This window comes from Gopherus flavomarginatus, chromosome 7, assembly GCF_025201925.1.
Source record: "Gopherus flavomarginatus isolate rGopFla2 chromosome 7, rGopFla2.mat.asm, whole genome shotgun sequence".
Classification (NCBI taxonomy): Eukaryota; Metazoa; Chordata; order Testudines; family Testudinidae; genus Gopherus; species Gopherus flavomarginatus.
In genome coordinates this window covers 84,023,004-84,050,610 of record NC_066623.1, presented here as the reverse complement: position 1 = coordinate 84,050,610, position 27,607 = coordinate 84,023,004, and the positions used below count along the sequence as shown (strand labels likewise).

General features: G+C 42.3%; 1 protein-coding gene across 15 annotated transcripts in view; it reads right to left on the bottom strand.

Moving 5' to 3' along the window:
- ZNF644 (zinc finger protein 644) overlaps positions 1–27,607 on the bottom strand; it is an 80,705-nt gene that overhangs the window by 34,668 nt on the left and 18,430 nt on the right. For 13 of the 15 annotated variants that reach the window (XR_007775453.1, XM_050962102.1, XM_050962105.1 and 10 more), the window contains one exon: positions 16,751–16,800. Coding sequence is in view for 1 of the 15 variants with exons in the window: in XM_050962111.1 (XP_050818068.1) it covers positions 16,751–16,800 (50 nt within the window). In the remaining 14 variants the exon portion in view is untranslated. Of the gene's footprint in view, positions 1–15,742; positions 15,816–16,750; positions 16,801–20,839; positions 20,886–27,607 lie in introns of those variants that run through there. The other 2 variants (XM_050962107.1, XM_050962108.1) reach the window with 2 other exon arrangements.

The following is a 27,607-nucleotide window of genomic DNA, read 5'->3' as shown; positions in this document are numbered from 1 at the left end:
CTTCACTTAAGCCATGTCCACACTACCTCTTATGTTGGCAAAACTTATGTCACTCAGAGGTATGAAAAAAACCACCCTCTTGGGATGGAATCCTATCCACTGTAGACTTCTACCATCTCATAATTCTAATTCTTTCAGGTCTTACACTTAAAAAATGAGAGCATGCTGCAATGCAGACCAAACAATATGGATATCAAAGTGTCAGGGTGGCTGATTTATGTATCTCCTGCTTCAGTTCTTGCTATGGTGACCAGATATCCCAATTTTATAGGGACAGTCCTGATTTTTGGGTCTTTTTCTTATACTGGCTTCTATTACCGCCTCACTCCATTCCGATTTTTCACACTTGCTGTCTGGTCACCCTAGTCTTCTCATTCTGGTTTTTGTTTGTTTGTTTGTTTAATTCCTTAATCTAAAAACAACATATTTGGGTTGACAGCTGCACAGCCCAGGATATTTTTTCTAAAGTTAGAAAAAAAAAAGACCCCATTACTATGGGGTATCACTAATTAAGGTGAAAACAAGCTTTTTAAAGCATTTTCCTGTGTATTTCATTGCCACTGAATACGCTGCAGAACCCACTCATTGACAAACTATGCTTCAAAATCTTAAGTTTTCATCTAAAAGGAGTTTTGTTCCCAGCCTTCATGATAGCAAAGGTAGCCTTTCAAAAGTGAAATGAATATAAATTATGTAGTGTTGTTGCCTTCCTCAGTTTGCAGGCAGTTTGAAGCAATGTCTTTAAGATAGATAAGACCTGCCCCCCGTTTGGCATTATGGCATATTATATTATAGTCATAGAAGTGTAAGGCTGGAAGGGACCTCAAGGAGCCATCACGTCCAGCCTCCTGTGTTGTGGCAGGGCCAAGTAAATCTAGACCATCCCTGAAATGCTTCTCTCACCTGTTCTTAAAAACCTCCAATGATTAAACCTCCTCACTCAATTTCAGAATCAAAGGTCAACATTTTTTAACTGTCACTGCTGATCATTTCAGTAGAAACATCTAGCTAATATGTTTATCGCGGCAACTCAAACGACAGTGAGTGCCAAATGCCCCATTCGTCTCTATCCAGCTGCCAAAACATCTAGTTTCCCAATGATCCCTGATGAGACTATATGGAAACTCACAAATTTTCTTGTGTAGAGGATGTGTCATCCCACAGACAAATGAAGTGTTAATCATCAAATGGTTATCAGAGAAGTTGAAGGTTTTGAGGGTTATATTCTAATACTAAAATACAAAGATGTGTACAAAATACATCTAAGTACTGTTGAGACTAAGAATGTTAGAGAATTGTGAAAGCTGCCTCCTGCTTTCACGTGCATTCAAATGTTAAGTAGCACTACTTTTAACAAAATTGACATTTGACTGGCAGAACAGACACTTTACTTCTTCAGTATTTATAACGGGGCAGATTTTCAAGCATTTTCAGCACCCAGCAGTGCCCATTGAAAAAAAACAGGAATTGAACACTTCTGAAAAATCTGGCCACTTTGTTTGGGTGCCTAACCCTTCTCCTGAAATTCTGGTTCAAACTGCGGATGTGGAGTGCTTTTGAAAATTCAGCGGTTTTTTTATACAACACAACAGGTGGATATTTTAAAATATTGTAATTATTATTTGATTATGAAGTAGCTTCAAATGTTCTATGTCAATGGCACACAGAGAATAAAGGAGAATTATCTTCTATGTAGCAAAAATGTTTAGTCTATTCAAAAAAGACGGTTACTCACCTTTGTAACGGGGTTGTTCTTCGAGATGTGTTGCTCATATCCATTCCAGTTAGGTGTGTGCGCCGTGCGTGCACATTCGTCGGAAAACTTTTACCCTAGCAACTCAGTGGGCCGGCAGGTCGCCCCCTACAGTGGCGCCGTTATGGTGCTCGATATATACCCCTGCCGGCCCAACCGCTCCTCAGTTCCTTCTTGCCGGCTACTCCGACAGTGGGGAAGGAGGGCGGGTGTGGAATGGATATGAGCAACACATCTCGAAGAACAACAGTTACAAAGGTGAGTAACCGTCTTTTCTTCTTTGAGTGATTGCTCATATCCATTCCAGTTAGATGAATCCCAAGCCTTACGTAGGCGGTGGGGTCAGAGTGAAATGTGGCAGAAAGAAAACTGCTGAGCCAGAGGCTACAGCATCTCTCGACTGTTGAACCAGGGCATACTGCGAAGCAAAGGTATGGACCGAGGACCAATGGAGCTGCGCGACAGATCTTGTGGGTAGGAACACGAGCCAGCAAGGCGGCAGATGAAGCCTGGGCCCTGGTAGAATGCACGGTGATGCGGCTTGGGGAAATATGAGCCAAATCATAACAAGTGCGGATGTACGCCATCACCCAAGATGAGATCCTCTGAGAGGAAAACAAGCAAGCCTTCCCTTTGGTCTGCTACCGTGACAGAGCTGGGGCACCTTACGAAATGGTTCTGTCAGCGCAATATAAATGCAAGCGCTCTACAGACGTCCAGGGAGTGCAATTGTTGCGCCCATTGCATTGAGCTGTGGGTAACATGAAAGGCCGAAACCACCCTAGGGAGGAAAGCCGGGTGTGGTCATAACTGCACCTTGTCTTTGTGAAACCTAGTGTACGGCGGAACCACCGTAAGAGCTCTGAGCTCGGAGACTCGTCTGGCCGATGTAACAGCTACGAGGAAAGTTGTCGTCCAAGACAGGTATAGCAGAGGGCCGGTCGCGAACGGCTCGAATGGGGGAGACATAAGTCTGGTTAAAACTAGGTTGAGGTCCCAGGTTGGGGCTGGGCGGCGCAGCCGAGGGTGCAAGCGCTCCAAGCCCTTGAGGGACCTTGAACCCATAGTGTGAGAGAACACGGAACGTCCACCTTAGCTTGGTTGGAAGGTAGAGATGGCTGCCAAGTGTACCCTCAGCGATGATACCGCCAGGTCCTGCCGCTGAAGGCCAGAGGCAGGCCAAATAGAGGGGATCGAGACCTCAGTAGGAGCAAGATCGAGCGTATCACACCTGTAGAAGAAACGCTTCCACTCGGCCAGGTACGATGACCAGGTGGAAGGATTCCTGCCACCCCGGCTCAGTTACGCAGCAGCCACACCGTGAGGCAAAGAGGCTGCAGGTCCGGGTGACGAAGCCTGTCGTGGCCCTGAGTGATGAGGTCTGGGTGGGGTGGCAGGGTAATTGGGTTGGTTATTGACAGGCCGAGAAACGTGGTGTATCAGTGCTGCCTGGACCACGCTGGAGTGATCACGATAATGCGCGCTCTGCCCCTGCGGAGTTTGAGCAGGACCTAATGAACCAGCGGGAACAGTGGGAAGGCATAAAGGAGTTGGCCTTTCCACGGCATCAGGAATGCGTCCAAGATCGATCCCGAGGAGAGACCTTGGAAGGAGCAGAACATGTGGCATTTTCTGTTCTCGCAGTGAGCGAACAGGTCTATGTGAGGAAAAATCTGCACTTCTGGAAATCAGAACGCCTCACATGGGGCAGAGTGACCACTCGTAAGACAGGAAAGACCTGCTGAGTCAAAGCGCCAAGGCGTTCCGAACGCCTGGGAGAAAGGACGTCACCAGCTCCATCAAGTGGGCCATGCAAAAGTCCCAGAGATGGATGGCCTCCTGACAAAAGGGGGAGGACCATGTCCCTCCCTGGTTATTTATGAAGCACATGGCCATTGTGTTGGCTGTAAACACCGAGATACCACGGCCTTGCAGCTGCCGCTGGAACCCCTGGCACGCCAGACGGACTACTCTCATTTTTGGGGCATTGATGTGGAATGCCAGCTCCCGAGAAGACCAAAGGCCTTAAGCTCAGAGGTGACCATGAGCACTCGAGCAGAGAGATGACACGTCCGTAGTCAGGGGCAGTGAGGGCTGGGGCGGATGGAACCGCATCCCTGCCCACACCAGAGAGGGAGTCAGCCACCACTCTAGGGAGCCTAAGGTGCTCGAGGGAACGGTGACTACCATGACCATTGGCTCCCTGTCCGGCCGGTACGCCGAGGTGAGCCGGACTTGGAGAGGACGGAGGCGGAGCTTGGCGTGTTTGGTTACAAACTTGCGGGCACCCATGGACCCAAGAGACTGAGACAAGTGCGAGCCGAGGTCGTTGGGAAAGTCTGCAGACCTCAGATGATTGATGCCATCGCCTAAAACCGCGGCTGTGGTAAGCAGGCTCCGGCTAGGTCGGAGACCAGGATAGCCCCTAGGAAATCCAACCTCTGCGTGGGAACCAGAGTGGATTGCGCTATAGTAATCATCAGGCCTAGACCTGTGAATAAGACCGTGACGAAGCCCACGTGCTGAGTGGTTTGTGTCTCGGAGTCTCCTCGGATAAGCGAATCGTCCAGATATGGAAAAACGCATATCCGACATCAGCGAAGGTAGGCGGCGACTATGGCCATACACTTGGACAATACCCGTGGGGCTGTAGAAAGGCCAAACAGCAGGATCGTAAACCAGAAGTACTGACGGTTGGCTAGAAAGCAGAGGTATCTCCTGTGCGGAGGGAACATGGCGATGTGAAAGTACGCGCCCTTCATATCGAGGGTGGCATAGCAGTCCCCAGGAGACAAGGATGGGATAATGGTTCCCAAGGATACCATGCGGAACTTCAACCTTATCCTAAACTGGTTGAGTCCGCGCAGGACTAGGAAGGTCTGAGACCTCCGTTCGAGTGGGGGACTACGGCATAACGGGAGTAAACCCCCTTGCCCCTTTCGTCCGTCGGCGTCTGCACCTCTTATACGAGGAATTGCTCGTGAGAGGGGTCCCTGCAGGGGGACAGGGTTGGAACAAATTAGAGGTGACTGGTACACCGCCCTCAGGCGCACCTTAGAAGGTTTCGTCTTTGGTTCCAGTGGTAATTGCGAGGGATGTTGACCTTGGCTCTTTAGAGGTCCTGACGTTTGTCTGCGACCACCTTGGCCTTGCCGTTTGCCAAAGTCCTGTCTCTGGCTAGGCACAGAGTATGGCGGCTGGGGACAGAAAGGCCTGCGTTTGGTCGCTGGCATATGCATGCTGAGAGAGCACATTAGGACCCTATTGTCCATCAGGCTTCGCAGCCTGGGGCTGTCTTTGCCGCGAAGAGGCCTTTACCAACAAAGGGTAAGTCCTGAATGGCATACTGCAGCTCCGGCCGGAGGTTTGAAACCTGAAGCCATGAGATGCACCTCATGGCAACACCAAAGGCCAGAGTCCTGGCTGCTGAGTCGGCTGCGTCCAACGAGGCCTGGAGGGACGCCCTGGGTACCTTTTTCCTCCGTCCTCCAAGACGGCAGCGAACTCTTGGCGGGAGTTTTGAGGGAGAAACTCCATAAACTAAACTACCGTCACCCAGGTGCTATAATTATAGCAGCTAAACAAGGCTTGTTGCTTTGCTACCAGAGCTGCAGGGCCTCTGCAGAGTACACCTGGCGGCCAAGTAGGTTCATTCGCCGAGCCTCCTTCGGTTTCGGGGCTGGCGCCTGCTGGCCATGCCAATCCCTCTTCTTAACAGACTGAACGACTAGTGAGCAGAGAGGACGACGGACAGACGAGTAGTCGTACCCCTTAGAGGGCACCATACTGGGTCCTCTACCTCCGGGACCTCCTCCACCTCAGGTTGCCTGAGCATAAGATCTGCGCACGTGGGATGACATGGATGCGTGTCTGGATGGCCATGGAGGTACTAAAAAAGGCATGGGCAGAGTCTCTGATTCTATCGGACCTTGCCCAACTCGGCACCGGGAACCGGCACCGGGAGGCGTACCGGTACCTGGAAAGAGATCCAGACCTGCAACCAGAATGGTGCCGGGAGGTCGACCGAGATCTCGAGGCTCGGGGAGAGGCTACGGGAGTCACGGTACCTGTCGCAGTGCCGGGCGTCGGAACGGTGCCGATAGTAGCGGGTCAGCGAACGGGATACCGACCGGTGCGGTGAGTGCAACCAGTACCGAGGAGGAAAACAGCACCGGGACTGCAAGTGGTGTCGGGTGTGCCGACGGGACCTGGAGCGTCTGCGGGACCGTGATCATGAACAGTGCCGCTCTGCTGTGCCGACAGAGGACGGTCAAATGAAGAGACTGTATTACCCACACCGGCGGTGCCGGGGTCAGGCAGCATCGACTCTGTCATGGCAATGAGATCCCTCGCCGTTGGTAATGTCTCCGGCGTGGAGGGAACAGCAGGCTCAACCACGGCGCGTGCTGGGGAGCTGTCAGGCACTGGATTCGACGGCCCTTGTGGGACCGGGATCGACGGTGCCGACATCGTCAGTGCCTCAGCAGGTGTTGGTGCGGGGCGATCTGACTTAGATGAGCTCTCTGGCTGTGGTGCAATTGGCACGGAAGCAGCAGGAGTAGCAAGCTCTACTACGGCGCGTGCCGGGGAGCTGTCAGGCACTGGATTCAATGGCCCTGTGGGACTGGAATCGACGGTGCCGACGTCATCAGTGCCTCTGCAGGTGTCGGTGCCAGGCAATCCGACTTAGACGAGCTCTCTGGCTGCGATGCAGGTGGCACGGAAGCAGCAGGAGCAGGGGGCTCAACCACGGCGCGTGCCGGGGAGCCGTCAGGCACCAGCAGGAATTGTAGGCTCTCTCGACCTCGGAGGGAGGGAGCGGTGCCGAGTCGATGCCGGCGACGGCCGGTGTCGAAAGGCCTTGGCAGTACTGTCGGGGTCCGGTGCCGAGGAGGTGCTTCTGCTAGCCGCTTGATCATCGCTCAGTGCCAAAGGTGGACGGGTAAGTGAAAGTCCCGCTCCTTTTTGTTCTCGGCTTAAAAGCCTTGCACATGGGGTACTTAGCTGTCAAGTGTGATTCCCCGAGGCACTTCAAACAGGAGTCGTGTGGATCTCCCGTCGGCATCGGCTTCTGGCAGGCCGAACCCATTTTAAAACCCGGTGAGCCGTGCATGGGCTTCGGCACCGAGTGCGGAGAAGGGGCTACTTCCTGAACCCCGCTAACTATTATTAAACTAACTATGTGAGCAAAGAAAAAACGTATAACTATACAAATATATATATAAAAGGATTATAACTGCATAACTATATACACGAGAACTACGAGTAGCTAGGGAAGTGGAGGTCAGCTAAGCCGCGCTCCACTGTTCCAATGACCAACACGGGCGGTAAGAAGGAACTGAGGAGCGGGTGGGCCGGCAGGGGTATATAATCGAGCACCGTAACAGTGCCACTCTAAGGGGCGACCTGCCGGCCCACTGAGTTGCTAGGGTAAAAGTTTTCCGACGAATGTGCACGCGCGGTGCACACACCTAACTGGAATGGATATGAGCAATCACTCGAAGAAGAATTTATTTTCCACCTCAACCCACCCCCCATCAAAACCCTGACCATTCTCAAATGGTTTGGAGCTGGTTTGTGTTTAAGTTTAGTTCTCACCTCCATCAACTGTAACACTTTCTCAATATAAACTCTTGTTCTCTTCACTATTATTTCACAGACTTACAGATTTTTGAAGCCAAAAGGGACAATCATAATTTAGTCTGACCCCACCCCCCATCTAAACACAGACAGTAGAATTTTGCCCAATTATTCCTGTACTGAGCCCAATAACTTGTGGCTGAACTAGTGCATAAATCCTAGAATGTCTTATTCAGTTTTTATTTAAATATTTCAAGGGATGGAGAATTTATCACAACCCTTAAACTGTTGGTTAATAATCCTTATTTAAAATTTATATCTTCTTTCCCGTTGGAATTTGTCCGACTTCCAACTTCATGCCACTGGATCTTGTTATGTCTGTCTATTAGAGCTCTCTCACATCAGAAATCTGCCCTCTTTTGATGTACTTGGCATGATCAAGTTGTCTCTAATATCTCTTCAATACCATAAACAGACTAAGCTTCTTAAGTCTCCCATTGTAAGGTCTTCCAGACCATGAATCATTCTTGTCAATTTTGACTTCCATCCTTCATAACGCTTCTTTATTTGTACACTTGATTTCTCCCCCAAACTTCTCTCTTATGTTCCCTTCTGCCTAGATTAATTCCTTTCCTTCATGCTAATTTCAGATGCCGAAGCATCCTTTCTTTAAAAATCTAAAACCTTGATACCATATCATCTAGGTTTTCCTTTCCTCATTATCACCTGGCTCCTTTCATTCAGACTTCAAATATTTTTTATTTCACTTATGTCTAGAGTAACCTGCAGACTGATCAGTATTTTGGCTACAAGTAACTTTTTATCATTAAAATTCTATTTTATTAAGTATTTGCATTTCAAACCAAAATGTTTGGTGTAGACTTCTTTTTTCGCTGTCCATTCCTCCCTTCCAGTAAAATTCTCAACCTTTTCTTTCTTCCCTTTTTCCCCCCCAAATTAAAACTCCACATTTTATCAGTGCCTAGACAAATTCTAGGTTTTAACATAAATATATAGATATACAGGGGATTCATTCTGATCTCCATTACAACTCTACTTTAACGGATGTGCCCTGCAGGCTCAGATTTAATCTACAACTTTCACCCATTCTCAAATCTGGCATTAAGCAAATTAAGGAATTTTACCCAAAAAATGTCCACTGATGCTACAACCAGATGCAGCCGCAGTTAAGTCTCCTGAGCAGGTTAAACCCTCTTTACTGAACACAATATTATAGGTGCATTTAGAAGATAATTATTTTACACAATGGCGCTATGAACATAATCACACCTAATATATTGCCCACCATCGCCTCTAGGTCTCTTTCACCATTAGTGTTTTCAAAGAGTGTCTCATTAAATTGCTCAGTTTGGGATCACTCCTCCACCACTGTATTAACTTGCATTTTTCCAACTCACAACTTGGTATTTTCTATTAATAATTCTAATATTCAAGGTATTTATTATTTCTCAATTTTAGGCAATTTAAGATCTGTAAATTTCACTACTGTTCTGTGGATTATACCCTCCTCTAGGTCAGGACAGTTTACCTGGACTGCCTTCTTGATTTATCGTGTTTCAAAGGAGCCTAAGGGAATTAGACACCCAACCTATATCAGCTTCTAAGGTGATGCAAGAAAAGAATGCACTTTCTTCTGGCAGACTTGTTTTTGTTTTGTTTATGGTTTTTTGATGGGGCGCACACAGCAACAGCCAATTCTAGTTCCTATTACAAGAGATGAGAATTGTCCCAACAGGAGGCACTTTTTTAAGAGGGGGGGTTTCCTCCATCCCCTGCAGGTCCCAGCCCTCCAAACACACAGTCTTCATGAAACAAGCAATTCTGAAAGCAGTTTTCCTCCAAGCCAAGAAGTGCTGCAATCATTAAGGTATGAGGGACATCATTAGGAAAGGAACAGGTGAAAGTAGTCCGTGTCCCACTGTCTGGAGCCATCATCTCCAAAATATTAAATAAGTTATGCTATTTCAATTGAAGTAACTGAATGAAAACTTTTCCATTTAGGGAAATGTCATCATATTAGTAGTAAAACTACAGTAGGTTAGAATTCCTTTAAATACACTGTCCCCAATAAAAGTAACACACTAAGGTAAATAATATGTTATTACACAATGAAGGGCACACCAGTTCTTTAGCTTTACAGTTAAACATTGCCCAAAGCTAACACTTAATAAAAAACACATCCCTTTAATTATACATTTTAAACATTCTAACTAACTTTTCTATAAAACAGTCTTTGGGACATAACAATTAAAAGCTTTTCTTTACGTTAAATAAAAGCCTCTTGCATTTCTGAACACATTGGCATTCTTTCCTATTTTAAAACAAAATTAATACAATTCCTGTACCCTCTAATCTGTAATTTTAAAGAGAATTAAGGCCATTTTCCTTTTGAAGCCAAGTACTGCCACCAAGTGGTGATCAGAATCTTTAACCAACAATTTGACGGAGTACACAAAAAACAGAGAACCGAAAACTCTTATTTTTTCAAAATGAGCACAAAAAAATTATTAAAACTATGCAAGTAACTCAGGACAAAATGGATTTGAACATTTGCTTCACGTTCCAAAACTGAACTTTCCTTTCAGTCTGAATAATAAAGATTTTTTCTAATACTAAAGTAATCTTTTACATATAGTATTTTTTACTGTAGCCTTTAACCATTACTCCCATAGCTATGAACAAAAATAATTTAAAATCTTATATTTATACTGAAAGTTACTATTGTATGATAGAGCAGTTATATCCTGCAGAGTTACAGTAAATTTAATTTTTATAAGAATTTAGATGTTAAGCTCCAGGAGACAGACAGTGTCTTCCTCTGATCTACCCAGAGCAACAAGTATATTGTCAAAGTTTAAATGTCTATATCTTTCACTGGAATTAATGAAAGTTGAACAACTTTGAGAGGGGGAAATTGCCTTTTTTTATTATTATTTCTTACATTCCCTTACACACTTTCAAGAACATACTTTTCAAAGGACAATCCAGGCTTATATGTAAGGCTAGCACTCACCCAACCATTACTGAAACTTTTTAAAAATAGTCTTGAATTTCTGTATTATCCTCTTCTGCAACCTATACATCAAAGTAGTGTTTTATAGCTCTTTTCAGCAGATATTATTTCATGATTTCTCTTCAAGCTGTCTGATCATGCTGCTGCAACAACAGGCAGTCATATATAAGGCTTATTTTCATGGTAGTTACAGATTTTTATAGGTAGTGTGAAATTAAGTTCTCACAGTGGAAAACATTAATATTCAAAATTCCTTACAGTTTTTTGTTTACTGCAAAGTTGATTGAATAGAATCTAAATTATTTAATATTTATATTGTTATAGCGCCTATAGGTCACAACCAGGTTGGTCAGGAAATACAAGAAATCAGCTCAATTTGATTCTTGACAAGAACATTTCCCAGATTTGTCAAACTTTGCCGTCAGCTTGTGCATTAGTCCAAAAGTACAAGTTCTAAAAGATTTTCATATAATGCACAGAAAGATGATAAAATCAGGAGCACAAAGACAGAGAATTTGCATGTCAACAGCATACTGCCACAGAATGAACTTAAAGTACAGCTTCCCTACAGCCAACTTAAGAAATTTTTAATTCAATTTTACTGAAGTTTGTCATGGTTTTATAACAAGTTACACATCTTCTGATTTTTGGAATTTTTCAAAGTGAAGTTCCATCAAGCTACAAAGTGAAAATTCTTTCTTCAATGTATACTGAAACATACCTAGCTACTTGTGATACTTTCTTTGGTTGATAGTGACCATTGCTATCATGAAAATTCATGACCAAATTTTGCCATTTTGTTCTTCGAAAGCAGATTTTTTCAAACTGAAAAAAATACAGCCCTAGTCATATGTTCTGTTAAATATTTTATAGGTAACTGGATACTGTATTGGTATGACTGATAAACTTAAAAATACAATGAAGTAAAATTGATGATCTGAGGAAGCCATCCACCCTGCCTCATCAAGATCCATCTTCCCTAAATTAGGAATTCCTCAATGGGAGGTGGAAATGACCAGCACTTTTATTTTCTTCTCTGGCCCCTAGCACACTACCAGCATGCTATCCTTTCCAATCTCATGATGTGCCTTTCAATAGGGAACCTTTTAAGGGCAAACCCTCCTTCCTCTATCCCACTCTACAGTACTGGACAATGACTGACATTTAGGGAAGTACTTTGCATCTGTCCTGGGGTCGGCTTCTTATGCTCCTAGCTCAACAGCTGTACTCTTCAATGATCACGTGTATTTTTAATTTATAAACAAATGCCAATTCTAGGCAAGGCCAAAAAAGTAAAGATTGGGAGCTAAGAATTTGGCAGTTTGGTGGGGGAGGGGAGGGTTCCCTTTCAGTATTATCCAACATACTGAAAGATTAGGAAATGAACCAAATATAGTTTAGAAAAAAAATGGAGAACTATCAGATGTCCAATGTGCTAATTACAGTAAAAGAGCAATAGGATACAAGACAAAGGAGATAGTGATACATAAGAGCATCCAATGTGTCTCTTCATTGCCCAAGAGGGATTTGGACTATATTTAGTCTAAGGTAAAATAATTACATAAATCAGTTTGCTTGTAAAAATATTTCCAACTTACTAGACCAGATACTTCAGTTCTCATACACACACAATCTAGCTGGAATCTTCCAGAGGAAATAAAAACACATGTATTACTTTAAAGTTTTTTTTTAATTGCTCAAGTAAATGAAAAGTTGGAAATTTGGAATTCTACAACTTCAAATTACAACGATCAAAACGTTAGGATACATGAACACACAGAACACTAATTGTTCACCAAGTGCATTCTCTGTTTTATAGTAAATATATCCTGCTATTTAACAAGTATACCAAGCTAAGTATTTTGATGTCATTACTGTACATGGTATTAGGTAAGCCAAATCTGAGACACAGACCTAGGAAAGAACAGTTAATAATCTTCAGTAGCAGTGGTTCTTCAAGAGGTGCTGTCCACATTAATTTCACCTATGGTGCGCACGCACCATGCGCTAAAGAGCCAATTCTTTTTGGCTAGCAGTATCTGCTGGAGTCACACCTGTATTATGGATGTCCTCGCACTCTCCCCTCATCTCCCTCCAGGGCATAAAGGACAGAGCTGGCCCAGCTATTTCTCATTTCCTTTGAGGATACAGAATTCTGTAGCTAGAGACATGAAAAAAGCAGAGAAGAAGGGCAGGTGGTAGAAAACTCTGCAGAAACAGGGACTCAACAACAGGATGTGAGCAAGAGCCTGGTCCTGGCCCTTTACAACCAACAGGGACTGCAATTGGGGAGCTCTGTCAATAGCAAGGGATCCTTCCCAGACAGCAGAGACCCATGCCAGTCCAGGAACGTATCTAAAGGTCTTGTGTGTTTGGTTCAGGGATTTTTGCAGTCTTGTTCATCTGCCATTCAACCATGGCCCACACCACACCCCTCTTCTGCATGCTAGCCCCCATCCTCATACTCTTGCCTCTTCCTTTTCCCTCCCACCAGCTCCCTCTTCCTTTCCTGGTAACCTCCACCCCTCTACAATTCTTCCTACCACCTATACCTACTCTTTTCCTCTCCATCAAAACCTGCCCCCTCCTCCTGCCAGCACAAACCTAGGTCCAACATCCAATTTGTCCTCCTTATCTTTGATGACATTTGCCACAATCCTGACCTTCCCTCCACCCTCACCATCACCTCCACCCTTCTTGTACTACCATTCCTAACCTCACACCCAAACTCCCCCACCACAGCCTTTTCTTGCTGTCATTTCTTAAAAGATCAGTCATTCAGGACCTCTTCCTATCTCACTCTCTCCAGCTCCTGGCTCTCACAGAGATCTGGAGTCCTCTATCTGACCTGCTTCTGCAGTCACCCTCTTATGGAGGCCCGTCCTTCTCTCACACTCTCTAAGACCATGGTGAGGGTATTGAGATTCTCCTCTCCTGATCCTGCTGCCATTTTCAATAACCCTCCTTCTCCCTTACCAATCTCTTCCCTCTTTTGAATAAACCTGTATCCGACCCCTCTCCTCTCCCTCTCCAGATTGCTGTCAGCTGCCATCCATTCAACTCCTCCCCATCAGCCTTCCCCTCTGATTTCAACTCCTGGCTCTTTCAGTTCCTGGCTCTCTCACTTCCTCTCTTCTCAGTCTCCCACACTCATCTGCAGCAACTTCAGCTTTTGTGTTGATAACACATCTGACCCCTGAGCTGCTCATTTTCTTACCCTCACCTCTTCATTTGACCTACAGCCCTGATTCGGTTCTCCCACTCACCAAAAGGGCCATTCACTTGACATATCTCCAGACAGTGGCCTCTGTTGTTGAATTCTCCCTCCCTGACCATCACCTTCTCTCTTTCAGCACATCCAACAGCCTCCATGTCCTATCACTCTGCTTTTCCGTGATTTCTCTCCTCTCGCCACACCCTTCTGAATAACTCCATACACAAATTCAACTCTATGATGAGGTCTCACAGATCTACCTCTCCAGACCTGTCTCCTTCTGTCCAACCTAAAATCTTTGCCCATCTGTTTAGCTTCTCTTCTTTTATTGATTTATTGTGCTCTCTGCACTGGCAATATTGATGCACCAATCTATCAAAAAAGAAAAGAAAAATCTCCCCCCACATTTAAGCTATTAATACACTGTACCTGTATCTACCCTGTAAATCAGGAAGAAAGCGTTTAAGATAATCATTATCAGGCATGAAAATTAGAGGTAACAAGGGGCCCAAAAGATTTAAATACACACTATATGTGGCCCAACAAAAATCGTCTCCCCATTCATGGTTCTTCTATTATAAACTCAATCTGGAAAGTAAAGATGAAAATCTTTGTGGGCATAGTTTTGCAGAGTTCCGATTGTTCCACTTTTCAAAGTCCAGCTTGAAATTGTCATCAGTCCCAGTGTTAAACATATTCATGTCACTATGATACACTTCTACTTCGATATAACGCTGTCCTCGGGAGCCAAAAAATCTTACCGCATTATAGGTGAAACTGTGTTATAGCGAACTTACTGTGATCTGCTGGAGTGCACAGCCCTGCCCTCCGAGCACAGCTTTACCGCGTTGTATCCAAATTCATGTTATATCGGGTCACGTTATATCAAGGCAGAGGTGTATTGGAAACATTCTTCTCTAGCTAAATATTAACATGATACAATAACCCGTCTGTTTATACTGTTTCCTCCAAACAACAGAAGATCACACTATTCAGCCCAGAGTTGCTTACTTCAGTACACAAACCTACACCAGTAGACAAATTGACATTTCAAATTTGTAGGACGTGTTCTCCTACAATCAGTGCTGTTAGGCCCATACCTGTGGCTCCTTCAGAATCTTAGGACAAATGAGGTGAAGAGACAAAGTAGCTCAAGCCTATTTTAAAATGTACATTTCAACTTATTTTTAAAGCAATTTGAACTCATTTTAGGTCTACGTATTAATTACAGATCAGAGAAACAAAGCAAGTTCAATATGTGTAAACCCATCCCATCCAAAATAGCAAGCTACCCATTATTTGGTTCAAAGATTACATTAGTTGAATAGCGAGCAGAAAATGGGATGTAGAGCCTAAATAGTCAGATAAGTGAAGAAGCTTCTGTACATACAATGCCATCATGACCAGGTTTCAAGCACAGAAAGTTCCTTGAGAAATGGGTCCTTAACTAAAGCTGCCATGCTTTAATAGGCCCAGCAGTAATGCAAAAAGTAGGCCAAGTAGTATGCAGAGAGATTAAAATTACAGAGGCTCAAATTTAATTTCATTACCACAGAGAACATTTTCTATAATCTTGACTTTATAAATCTGTGTTTGTAACAAATTGATCTCTAAAGACTGTAGGTATATTTAGGTCTAAAATGGAGTGATGTCTCTAATAATGAGGGACAGTTGAGTGCATGGGTAATTTTTGGTAATGGAACCTAGCTATTATTGACCAGTGACCCATGTTTCTTAAGTCACCAATACATGCAGATATCTTTCGAACAGCATAGATATTTACAAACGTTATTCTTGATACAACCCAAACTTTTTTGTACTCTGTCTTCTGTGGTGTTATCTACACCTGTCCCCCCAGGTCCTCTCAAGCCACATCAATTTGTTCAAAATCATGCAGCACACTTGACTCATTTGGCCCAGGAGTTATCTTTAGTTTAAAAATAAATAAATAAATAAATAAAATCAACCTGATTGCATGCTTTATTTTACCATGGGATTTCCCACTTGCTGCACAGTCAGAAAGGGTTTGCTCTGACACAGCATTCCATTCCAGCACGTTTCAGAATACAAATGGCCCTGGTCATGCCCTAGAAAAGAAGATTCTCTAACATGAGTCTTGGCCAAACTCCTAATACTCAACCCCACTGCCTTAGGCACTCACCTGTTTGGTCCCTTAATTCCCACCGAGCACCCTCGCAAGGTGAGGACACCTTTGATTGCAAACTCCTATACACTTAAAAATGTAAAAAGGAATGCCAACTGATAATCGAAAGAGGTTTTAAAAAGATCTGACTATGTGAATCATTTGTTCTTCAAAGTTAAATTTGCTTAGCAAACTTTAATGGGGAATAGAGGGAGAGGTTTTCTGACCACAGAAATCCTCCACAAACAGAATGTCAAGCAATAAAAGAGAGGCCCAGAATCCAGCTTTAGTTAGAATTTCCTTGATCTGAAAATATTTATTGTGAATTGTTCCTTTTTGGCAATGCTGCAGTGAAAAAAAAAATCTCCTCGAGAACATATATTTTGCAGTTATCTGAGAATGCCCATGTAATACTCTGAAGAATATCAATGCTTTATAGTAAAGTCCTTACTAGCTTGTCAGTCAGTCTCATGCCACCTGATACAGTCCCTGAGGACAGGAAAACCAAAGAATATAGGTAAACCTGATGTCCTCTGGTATTTCATTTTGTAAAACGTTAAATGTTCTGGTGGCCACTCAAATTTTCGATCTACCAGTTAAGAGAGCTATGAACTGAATTAAATCTGAAATACAAACCTAAACAATACTTCTGTAGCACAGCAAACTACATTGGCAGCATTTCAAATCATGTGAACAATTTGCAGATAGAAATCCACATGAATGAAGTCTTCACTGTTTTGGTTCTCCACAACTAGCACAAGCGCTGGTTACTTTCTCGGCTATGGATCATTTGACAGATTTGTCATCATAATTTTAAATATACAGTCAACACAAAACAGCACAAGAATTTCATTTTTTTAGACCTCAGAAGAGGAAAAATAAGCTATTACAAACAAGTAAACATTCACTTTAACTTATTAATTTATTCCAATTTCTGTAAACCGGTGTTTCTGGCTATTTATAAGTAGGTATTCAGAGATAAAAAATTTGCTACATACCACTTTTATAAGCTGGTTTTCTACTTACCGTTGTCTGTTTTATTTGTATCAAGCTGTGAGGTCTGATTTAAAACAAACCTGCAAAATAATAAAAAAGTTAAAATCTTAGAGTCATCATACTGCTTAGGATCCTGTAAGCATTTGATGACAGATCAGCAGAGCACCAAGTGAGGAGTTTACACACATGGAAGTATTTTATCTTGCCCCAAGTTGTAAGGATCAAAATAGAAAGGCACTTTCTCTCTCACATGCACAGATATCAAGATGACTGGATAACTACTATAATTAAAAAGGTGAGGAGAGACCCTGAATATCTACAGACCTGACACTTGATACGGTAACAAAAATGTACACAAGATATTTCTTTGGTAAACTGTGTGTGCAGAGCAGGAAAATCACATTAAAAAGTCAGGGAAAACCCAACATCTTCAATGTCTGCTACGCTATTTCCCTGGACTGCACCAAGCAGCAAACTGAAAGAATAAGTTCAATACCTGGATGCAAATGGAAAATGGGATGAAACGCAACATGGGTTTACCAAAGGTAGATCACGCCAAACTAACTTGATATCTTTCTTTGAAAAGATCTGACTTTTTTAGACAGAAATGCATAGATCTAATCTATCTGGACTTCAGTAAAGCTTTTGATACAGTCCCACATGGGATATAATTACACCTCTACCCTGCTATAACGCGACCCGATATAATACGCGCTTTAAAGGGTCCAGGGCTCCAGCTGCTGCGGGGAGCCCAGGGCCTTTTAAATCACTGCCAGAGCCCTGCTGCTGCTACCTGGGGCTGCTGCAGCACAGCTCGCCAGCAATTTAAAGGGCCCGGGCTCCCCGCAGTAGCCAGAGCCCTGCCGCTGCTACCCCGGGACTGCGGCAACAGGGTTCACCGGCAATTTAAAGGGCCCAGGACTCCGGCTGCTGCAGGGAGCCCCGGGCTCTTTAAATCGCTGCTGGAGCCCTGCTGCTGCTACCACGAGGCTGCAGCAGCGGGGCTCCACCGGCGATTTAAAGGGCCTGGGGCTCCTCACAGCTGGGGGCCTGGGGCTCCTCACAGCTGGAGCCCTGGGCTCTTTAAATCACCGCTGCAGCCCTGCCACCACTACCCCGATATAACAGCGTTTCACTTATAACGCAGTAGGGATTTTTGGCTCCCCACGACCGCGTTGTATCGGGGTAGAGGTGTAGTTAAACTGGAGTAGATAAGGATTAGTACAAGAATTGTAAAAGACAAGTTGTGCCTAAAGGAGAACTATTGGGCTGGAGGGTGGTTACTAGTGGAGTTCCTCAAGAGCCAGTTTTGGGACTGATCTTATTTAACAGTTTTATTAATGAGGTTATTACAAATAGTGGAAGACTGTTAATGAAATTTGCTGATGACACAAAGTTGGGAGGCACTGTCAATACAGGAGGATCAGAATATTGCAAGAACAATTTGGATGACCTAGAATATCGGTGGGATTGTGTAACTGAGTTGCCTATGATGGTGGGGGACCAGACTCAGTGGTCAAGGGAGTTCCAGTCCTGAGTCTTATACCCCTAAATCTAATGTTTAGAATTGTAGCCAGTTACTTGCAAGGTCAGGAAAGAATCTGTCCCCTCTCCCCCATGCAAATGCATTCTAGGGTGGTTGTTTCCCCCCCCCCCTTTAAAACATCAAAGATGGTCACATCTGGAGATGGGACACCAGACAGGATAAGCTTGTGCTCTAAGACAGAAAAGAGAATTCTCTTTCAGATGCTCAGTCAAACTGATTGCCATATTTGGGATCAGAAAGAAATTTTTCATAAGGTCATATTGGCAGGGATCTTGGAAGATTTTTCACCTTCCTCTGCAGCATGGTGAGCTGGATACTTGCTACAATCACCTCGGTATATCTCAACAAATCAATTCTATCATTTCAGGAGCTTTTCAGTCCCTCCTGTTCTCTGCCTGTGGCACACAATATTTTAGTCTATAATACTTTATTCTAATCCAGGTTATTGTGCTCAATACTGGGGAGGGGGGTTAGTAATATACAGGAGGTAAGACTAGTTGATCTGGTGGTCCCTTCTGGGACTATGACTCAGACTCTATTAGAGAAGACAAGGAAGCAAGTGGGGAAAGTGAGAACGATTTTTCTAAACCACTTCAGAAGAATTATCAACCTTTTTGAGACCAAGTGCTGAAGGACATCAGAGCTGGGCCAAACTAATGCCTTGTCTTCACTAGGAAAAGTGTGTTTTTAAGGTGTTGGCTAACACCCCTTAGTTTTATTCTTGACCAGTTAACCTGTTAAAATCCTAGTATAGACCAAGCAAACTGTAGTCTTAACATGTGTTAGTTAACATGCTTTAGCTAACACATTAAAAATACACCTTCCCCCAAGTGTAGACATGGCTTCAAAGGGCTTTGGCTTCGCTGTTTTAGTTAAGGTGCCATAGATAAGTCACCTCTCTTCTCTGTTCATCCCCTCCAACCAGACTCCAGTCCCAAACTACCAAGTATAATTTTATGAATCCCTGTGATTTGAAACTGGGTCACATCTCCTTAAATCTCATTTTGGACCACATAGATGAAACAATTCTAACAAAAGAGCTGTAGACAGAGTTACCATATATCTGGGTTTTCCTGGACATTTCCTCTTTTTTGATCCTCCACCCTCTATCTGATCAGATTTTTCAAGTAAGAGGAAATGTCCAGGATTTTTGCAGAGCAGACATTGCAGCTCAGAAAAAGCTGGCTCCACATCTGGATTGGTCCCTGCATTGCAGCCACCCGCTCCCATTCCCCCTCACCCAAGCCCTGGCCCCCAGCCCTGGAAAGTGGAAGAGGCAAGGAGGCACTGATGGACAACTAGAGCTGTGTCCGAGGTCTGCACCACTGCCCCCCACGTCGAGAGTGAGGCTGCAAGTACCCCTCCCAATACACATCTCCTCCTGCATCCCCAATGACTCCCCAGTACTCCCAAATACTCCCTTCTGGTAGACACCCCTCCAACAGTACCTTCTCCTCCAGCTGCCCCTTCCCCCCCTGTCTCTGGCAGTGTTCTCTTTTTGGGAATCTGAAAGATGGTAATCCTAGATGTAGAGTAAATCAAGACAGTAGTGAACTCAAAACATTCCATCCCTTCAAATCCTACGGCTTGACATTGTTACGGCCTGTCTTCACTAAGAAGACAATTGAGTTTAAAGGTGACGAGCAATATTTTGAAAAATTGAAATTATAACTTTTGCTTCTTTTATGCTATATGGAGGAAGTCCAGAAGGCTCTCTCCCTTTTCCCCAGCTTTATATTCTACCTTTGAAATGCTGATGTCTTGTTAGATAATATACTCTGGTTTCGCTAGTGGGCCTATGAGAAGACTCAAGGACATATGTGTGAGCTCTAACATCTTGACTGGAGAGCAAAGGTGTGAAATATTTAGGGATGACTTACCCAAAATTATAAAGTCAGTCACTGAAATTAAATAAAAACACAAAGCCAGAGTTTTAAGGATGTGTCTTTACTGCACAGTTAACTTTGGCTTTTCCTTGGGTGTTGCCCCTGACCTCACTCCCAGCCGCACAACTCTCTCACCTGAGTTTAGTTATGCTTTAAACCCAGGCTAGCTGGCCTGACTGGTGAAGATATAAGCTACAGCGCAGCTGCTGCTTTCACTCAGGCTCGTAGCCCAGGCACTTTGCAGTGAGAACACAGGCTAAATCTCTCAATTGCTGAGAGTCCTCTAATGTCTTCCCCCGGTTCCCCCCGTATGCCCAGAAGGACAGAAAAGTTATCTCACAATTCACTGGGAAAAGAATAAAAAAAGACAGGTTCAATTTACTATAGCACAAAAAAACATGGGCTGTGCCCCCAGAAGTCTTAGCAACACACACTGTTGAGGACACATTCACTTGGGTACAGCTTTGCAGTGTGGCTGCTCACACCAGGCTATGCTTACCTGGGTCCTCATACACAGGTGCTGAACGCCTCAGCTAACTCTGCAGTGAAGACATCCCTTTAGGATATGTCTACAGAGCAACTAGACACCCGCGGCTGGCCCGTACCCGCTGACTTGGGATCATGGGGCTTGGGCCGCAGGATTGTTTCATTGCTGTGTAGACTTCTGTACTCCAACACCCTCCTTACCTTTCAGTTTTAGAGCTCAGGCTCCAGACCAAACGCAGACATCTACACAGTAGTGAAGCAGCCCCAGAGCCCAAGCCCCACGAGCCTGAGTTGGCTGCCATGGGCCGGCCATGGGTTTTCTTTGCAGTGTAGACACACTCTTAGACAACATAAGTAAAAGTCCCTTTCCCCTCAGATCCTTCATGCTCTTGGTTCTTGTGATGTCCCCACTTTGAATTCTCCAATTAGCTCATCATAATTCCCTCAAGGCTGGACAGAATTTTATTCCTAATGATAAAAAAGAAGGAGTGGGGGAGGTGGTTTTTTGTTGTTATTAAATTTAAAACTTTTCAGGCCTTGATTATCTATCATAAAGTAGCAAGAAAGGGCACCAGCCTCCCCGCCTTGCAGGTTAATTGTAACAACTCTTATGCTCAACTGTGGCCCAAACACGTTATTAGCAAGTATGATCCAGCCTGTGTGGATAGTGAAATTAAGTTATAATCAGATTTTTAAAATGCTTTAGCCCAAGTCTCTTGCTTTCATAACAAACGTATCTTACACATGCAGAAGCCCAACAACTTGCATTAAAATAAGACGACACTAAAGTAAAACTTTGCACTTTGGCTATGTCCTCAAAGAACCACAGTAGCTCCAACCATGTTTCTCTGACCAGTGCAAACAGGAATTTTTATTGCTAAGAACCATACAATAGAATACTGCCCCCTTGTAGTCAACAGCATGGATTTACCATTATCACAATCTTCAAATCTTTTGACCACACTTCTTAGGGAAACATTAGCAATAACTGTACTTAAAATGTATCTGTAAGTAGCAGGTTTCTGATCTAAATGTGGACAGAACATAGTTCTCTGAAGAAGAAGAATATAGTTTAGTTCTCAAATTAGATTATATAAAATAGCAAAATAAGGCATGTAAAATTAAACTGTATATATTTCTCTTGGGGATTTCCATTTTCCTTATAAGATAGAACAGCTTCTGCAGTCCCCAAATCAGTAGCACATTAGAAGCCTTTCAGGAACAAAATGAAGTACTATGTCTGTAATATACTGGTATAATACTACAGTTGGAATATTAAACTAGGAAACAAGGAAGAGGTCTGCAGAGAAATAATGGTAATAAAAAAAAATCCAGAAAACAGACCCCTACAAGCTGGAGAAAACAAAAAACAAAAAAAATGCAGGATTCCCAGCAAACAAAGACAGATGTTTTAAGCCAAAAATAAAATCTGTAGTTTACCAAAAAAACTAAAAGACTATTGTTCACAAATTGCAGTCCACAAAGTGGTGGCTGGTCAGACAGCAGTTACCAAAAAACCCTTTTCCAATATAAGGATCCCAAATAAGGAATTGCTGTGATTGTAACAGGGATGTTTAGAGATTTAAGGCCACTGCAATGATCTTCTAGCCTGACCTCCTATATAAAAGGTCAAAGAATTTTATCCAGTAATTCCTGCATCAAGCCCACATCCTGTGGTTCAGCTTCAGTATATTTTATAGAAAGATACCTAATCCTGATGTAAAGATTTCAAATAATGGAGAATTCACAACAGGTCTTGGTAAATTGTTCCAAAAGTTAATTTCCCTAATTTTAAAAAATCTGCATCTTGTCTCTAATCTGAATTTCTCTTCTTTCACTGACTCTTATTATGTCTTTGTTTGGTATTATCAGAAATCTCCCTGTCTACTTATTTACAGGCTGTGATCAAGTCACCTCTTAACCTTCTCTTTGATAAGCTGGCAGTTTGAGTGGAAAGAGAAGTGATCCCTGCAACTGTGAATGGGAGGGGTGGTAATTCACAAATCTCTCTCTACTAAAATCTGTTTCATGCTATGAATTTTTGAGAAGCCTTGGACTATACTATTGTGGCCTGTGTAAAGGCTATGATGAATCTGCGTTGATTAAATAGAAGCCTGCAATGCTCCTGTCAACACTTTATATTTTTTCTGAGGGAATCGTTTATCTTCATTTCTGTTTATTCCATTAGGAAGGAGCCCTTTCCCAAATGAATTCTTGTCATTTGCTAAGGAATCTACTATTGCATCCACCAGGGATATTTGCAATTGCTGATCCTAGGTATACACTACAAACTTTTTCTGAATTATATTGATCAGAGATGTGATGAGGTGTGATTTTGACTGACACCGCTGAGCTGGGAAAAACCCTGATCATAGACACAGCTATATCAGCAAAACTGCACTTTTGCTGGTATAACTTATTTCACTTGGAAGGAGGGAGTGGCCCAGAATAAGCAATAATAGGAAAAACAGTTTTACCAGTATAAACTAGACCCACACTATCTGTTAGGTATGAGATTTACACTTAGTAGGATGCTCCCACTCCAAAAATATAATTTGAGAAATGCAAGTTAAAAAACTTTTTATCAGAAGGAAAAGATTCACCATGTTCAAATTCTGGCTTCCACTTGTTGCAGGCCTGAAGTATTAGAGTCTTACCATCATCTTAAAGAAATCTGAAGATCTTAAGAACTAAGGTCAGAAGGATTGGGGGAAAGAACAGAGCATGTACTCACCAGGAAAGTACTAGCTAAACCCCAGCTTCCCCACCTAGGGAAGTATGAAGTATATAACCACCTCATGAGGCACTCCTCTTCACACTTATGTAATTACCTTTGAAAGGGATTGAAAAAAGTAGCATTTATCTTAAACCAGTCATTTCTGAGTCAGTTACTACAGCTGACTCAGCTGTTGGACTGAGTATGTGTACTCATCAGATTGCAATCACCAACATAGGCAATCAGCAAGGCTAACTAGCTCTGTATGGAGGTATACAGCTTCCTGCTCCTTTTAAATGCTTGCATAGGGAGGGACCCTGGAAGATCTTTATGGTTCCAGTTATGAGTCTGAAATTACTTTATCCACATTCAATTCCTAAAACTAAAACTAGTACCCAGGGTGGAGCAATTTAGATCATCAGTTTACATCATGATTTGAACACGATTTTTTAAAAACTGATTTAAATCAGGTTGAGGCTTTGTAAAACTAACATGATAACCTGTGCTACTGAAATGTAAAATTTATAAAGAGCTAAATTAAAAATGCTTTTTTTAGGGCTGTTGAGCAATTAAAAAAATTATCGCGATTAATCACACTGTTAAACAATAACAGACTATCATTTATTTAAATATTTTTGGATGTTTTCTACATTTTCAAATATATTGATTTCAATTACAACACAGAATACGTGTACAGTGCTCACTTACTTGTAATCAAAAATAAAAATATTTGCACTGCAAATAACAAAAGAAATAGTATTTTTCAATTCACCTCATACAAGTACTGTAATAAACTCTCTTTATCATGAAAACCGAACTTACAAATATAGAATTATGTACAAAAAAAACTGAATTCAAAATTAAAACAAAGTCCACTCAGTTCTACTTCTTGTTCAGCCAATCGCTAAGACAAACAAGTTTGTTTACATTTGCAGGAGATAATTCTTCTTGTTTACAATGTCACCTCTAAGTGAGAACAGGCGTTCTCATGGCACTGTTGTAGCTGGCATCACAAGATATTTACATGCCAGATAAGCTAAAATTTCATATGTCCCTTCATTCTTCAACCACCATTCCAGGGGACATGTGCCCATGCCGATGATGGGTTCTACTCGATAACAATCCAAAGCAGTGTAGAGCAATGCATGTTCATTTTCATTATCTGAGTCAGATAACACCAGCAGAAGGTTGATTTATTTATTTTTTTTAGTAGTTCGGGTTCTGTAGTTTCCACACAAGTGTGTTGCTCTTTTAAGACTTCTGAAAGCATGCTCTACACTTCGACCCTCTCAGATTTTGGAAGGCACTTCAGATTCTTAAACCCTGGGTCGAGTGCCGTAGCTATCTTTAGAAATTCTCACATTGGTACCTTCTTTGCGTTTTGTCAGATCTGCAGTGAAAGTGTTCTTAAAACAAACAACATGTGCTGGGTGGTCATCTGAGATTGCTATAACATGAAATATATGGCAGAATGCGGGCAAAACAGAACAGGAGACAAACAATTCTCCCTCAAGGAGTTCAGTAACAAATTTCACTAACGCTTTTTTTTTTTTTTTAACAAGCATCATTGGCATGGAAGCATGACTTCTGAAATGGTAGCTGAACCATGACGGGACATACGAATGTTTAGCATATCTGGCATGTAAATACCTTGCAATACCAGCTACAAAAATGCCACGCAAATGCCTGTTCTCACTTTCAGGTGACATTGTAAATAAGAAGAGGGCAGCATTATCTCCTGTAAATGTAAACAACCTTGTTTGTCTTAGCGATTGGCTGAACAAGAAGTAGTACTGAGTGGACCTGTAGGCTCTAAAGCAGGGGTTGGCAACCTTTCAGAAGTGGTGTGCCAAGTCTTCATTTATTCACTCTAATTTAAGGTTTTGCGTGCCAGTAATACATTTTAATGTTTTCAGAAGGTCTCTTTCTATAAGTCTATAATATATAACTAAATTATTGTTGTATGTAAAGTAAATAAGGTTTTTTAAATGATTAAGAAGTTTTATTTAAAATTAAATTAAAATGCAAAGCCACCTGGACTGGTGGCCAGGACCTGGGCAGTGTGAGTGCCACTGAAAATCAGCTCGCGTGCCACCTTCAACACGCGTGCAATAGGTTGCCTACCCCTGTTCTAAAGTTTTCCATTGTTTTGGTTCTGAGTGCAGTTATGTAACAAACAAACAAAAAATCTACATTTTTAAGCTGCACTTTCACAACAGAGACTGCGCTACAGTACTTCTATGAGGTGAACTGAAAAATACTATTTCTTTTGTTTTTCATTTTTACAGTGCAAGTATTTGTAATAAAAAATAATACTTTGATTTCAATTACAATACAGAATAAAATATATATGAAAATGTAGAAAAACATCCAAAATATTTAATAAATTTCAATTGGCATTCTATTGTTTAACAGTGTGATTAAAACGGCAATTAATCACGATAAATTTTTTTAATCGTGATTAATTTTTTTGAGTTAATCACATGAGTTAACTGCAGTTAATCGACAGCCCTAGCTTTTTTATTTAAATGCCAGGAGTAAGCTATCTTATTTAAATTTTACAAAACTGCTAGAGGCAAAACAAACTTTTGAAAATTAAAACACTGATCCTGCAAGCACTAAAGGGGGTATGTAACTTCATGAATTAACCCACTGACTTCAACTGGACTACATGATTTTAAAGTTAAACATGTGCACAAAAGTGTTTGCAGTATCAGGAGCTAAAACTTTATTTCTCCAGAGGCCTTTGGCCTCTACATTTGCTCAAGAAACCTTCCCTTATACTACAGAGAAGAAAAACAGACTTAGACCAGGTCTACACTATAATCTTATACTGCTATAATAACGTCACTCAGAGTGTCAAAAATTCACAGCCCTGAGCAACATAGTTATCCAGACCTAACCCACAGTAGAGATTACAATGGCAGCTATATCAATGGGAGAAGCCCTCCCATCAGATAGGTGTAGATCTGCCCTTAGCTTCCTGAATCTGCTGCTAGATTTTGCCAGTCATATGAGCTTCTGAGTTTAGAAGAAAACTAATCTCAGAAAAGTTGCATTTATTCCTTTTTCCAATCACCCTATTCGGAGAACTTATAATACACATGCAGAGCTCCCCAAAACCGTGGTCAGGCCTGCAATCTCTCAATTTTCCAGTCTTAGAGAAAGTTTTTATTTGCTGACAGTCCTAATCATAGATGGTGAAGCAGTTCAAAAAGATGCCTGACAAGCACAGGAAACAAACAAAACTGATAGTAACAAAAAACAAAACAAAACAAAACACACCACCACCCAACTTCACAGCCTATACAGTCCAGACAAATAGATTACAAGTATCCACATGCCAAAAAAGAAAACAAACAAAGCAGTGAAGAATTGTGTCACTCAGTGAGAGGGGAAAAAGTAATTAAAGGAGCTAAAATGAGGAGTGAATGAAAAGATACAGAACAAGAACATGTGCTTTATCAATTAAGATACTTACAGGCATGGATATTTATTCCAAACTTCTACAATGCTAGTAAAATGACTAAAAGAGCCCTCCCTCACGTCAGAAAGAAATAAATAGCCAGTAGACTGTAGACTCTTGGATGGACACACAGAATTTACTATTAACAATATAAATGGTTATTTTTTCCCCTCCGCATTCCTAAACAAATAAAAATATTCAATTTTATGACATTTCTGTTAGAGATGGTAGGGGAGGAAAGAGAAAAGAAATCAAATACTATTCTTTTAAAAAACTGTTTGGTCAGTATTCAGTCAAAGCAATGAACAAGTAGATGACTGAACTGTAACTGTACATATGAAAATAGCAAAGTTTTGAAAATATTTTATGGCCTCAAACCCTTACCAGATTACATATGCGTATTTGTTATTTGAAAGTTTACTTACTCTGCAAAAGGAAAATTGCCATGATTGGTGGTAATACTCCACAGAGTTAACCCAGTATTTGGTAAATAAAAATGTGTTTGCCGCCTCTCGCTATGTCAGTGTCTGGTATCTCTTACAATAAGAACTACCATGTAGTAGGATTACATCAAAGATACAAGAAGCAATGCAATTCAATTCTCTACATCTACCTTCTCTTCTGCCATCTTAAGTTACAAGTTAGAGATATCACACCGATACTCCGTTGTACATCTTTCAGCACCACCTTCCACCTTAGTTATCTTGACCAAGTAAACTAGCTGTCTCAATTTCCTTCATCTATATATCTCAAAGCTAACAGCTTCTCTTGAACAAGGAAAGCTAAC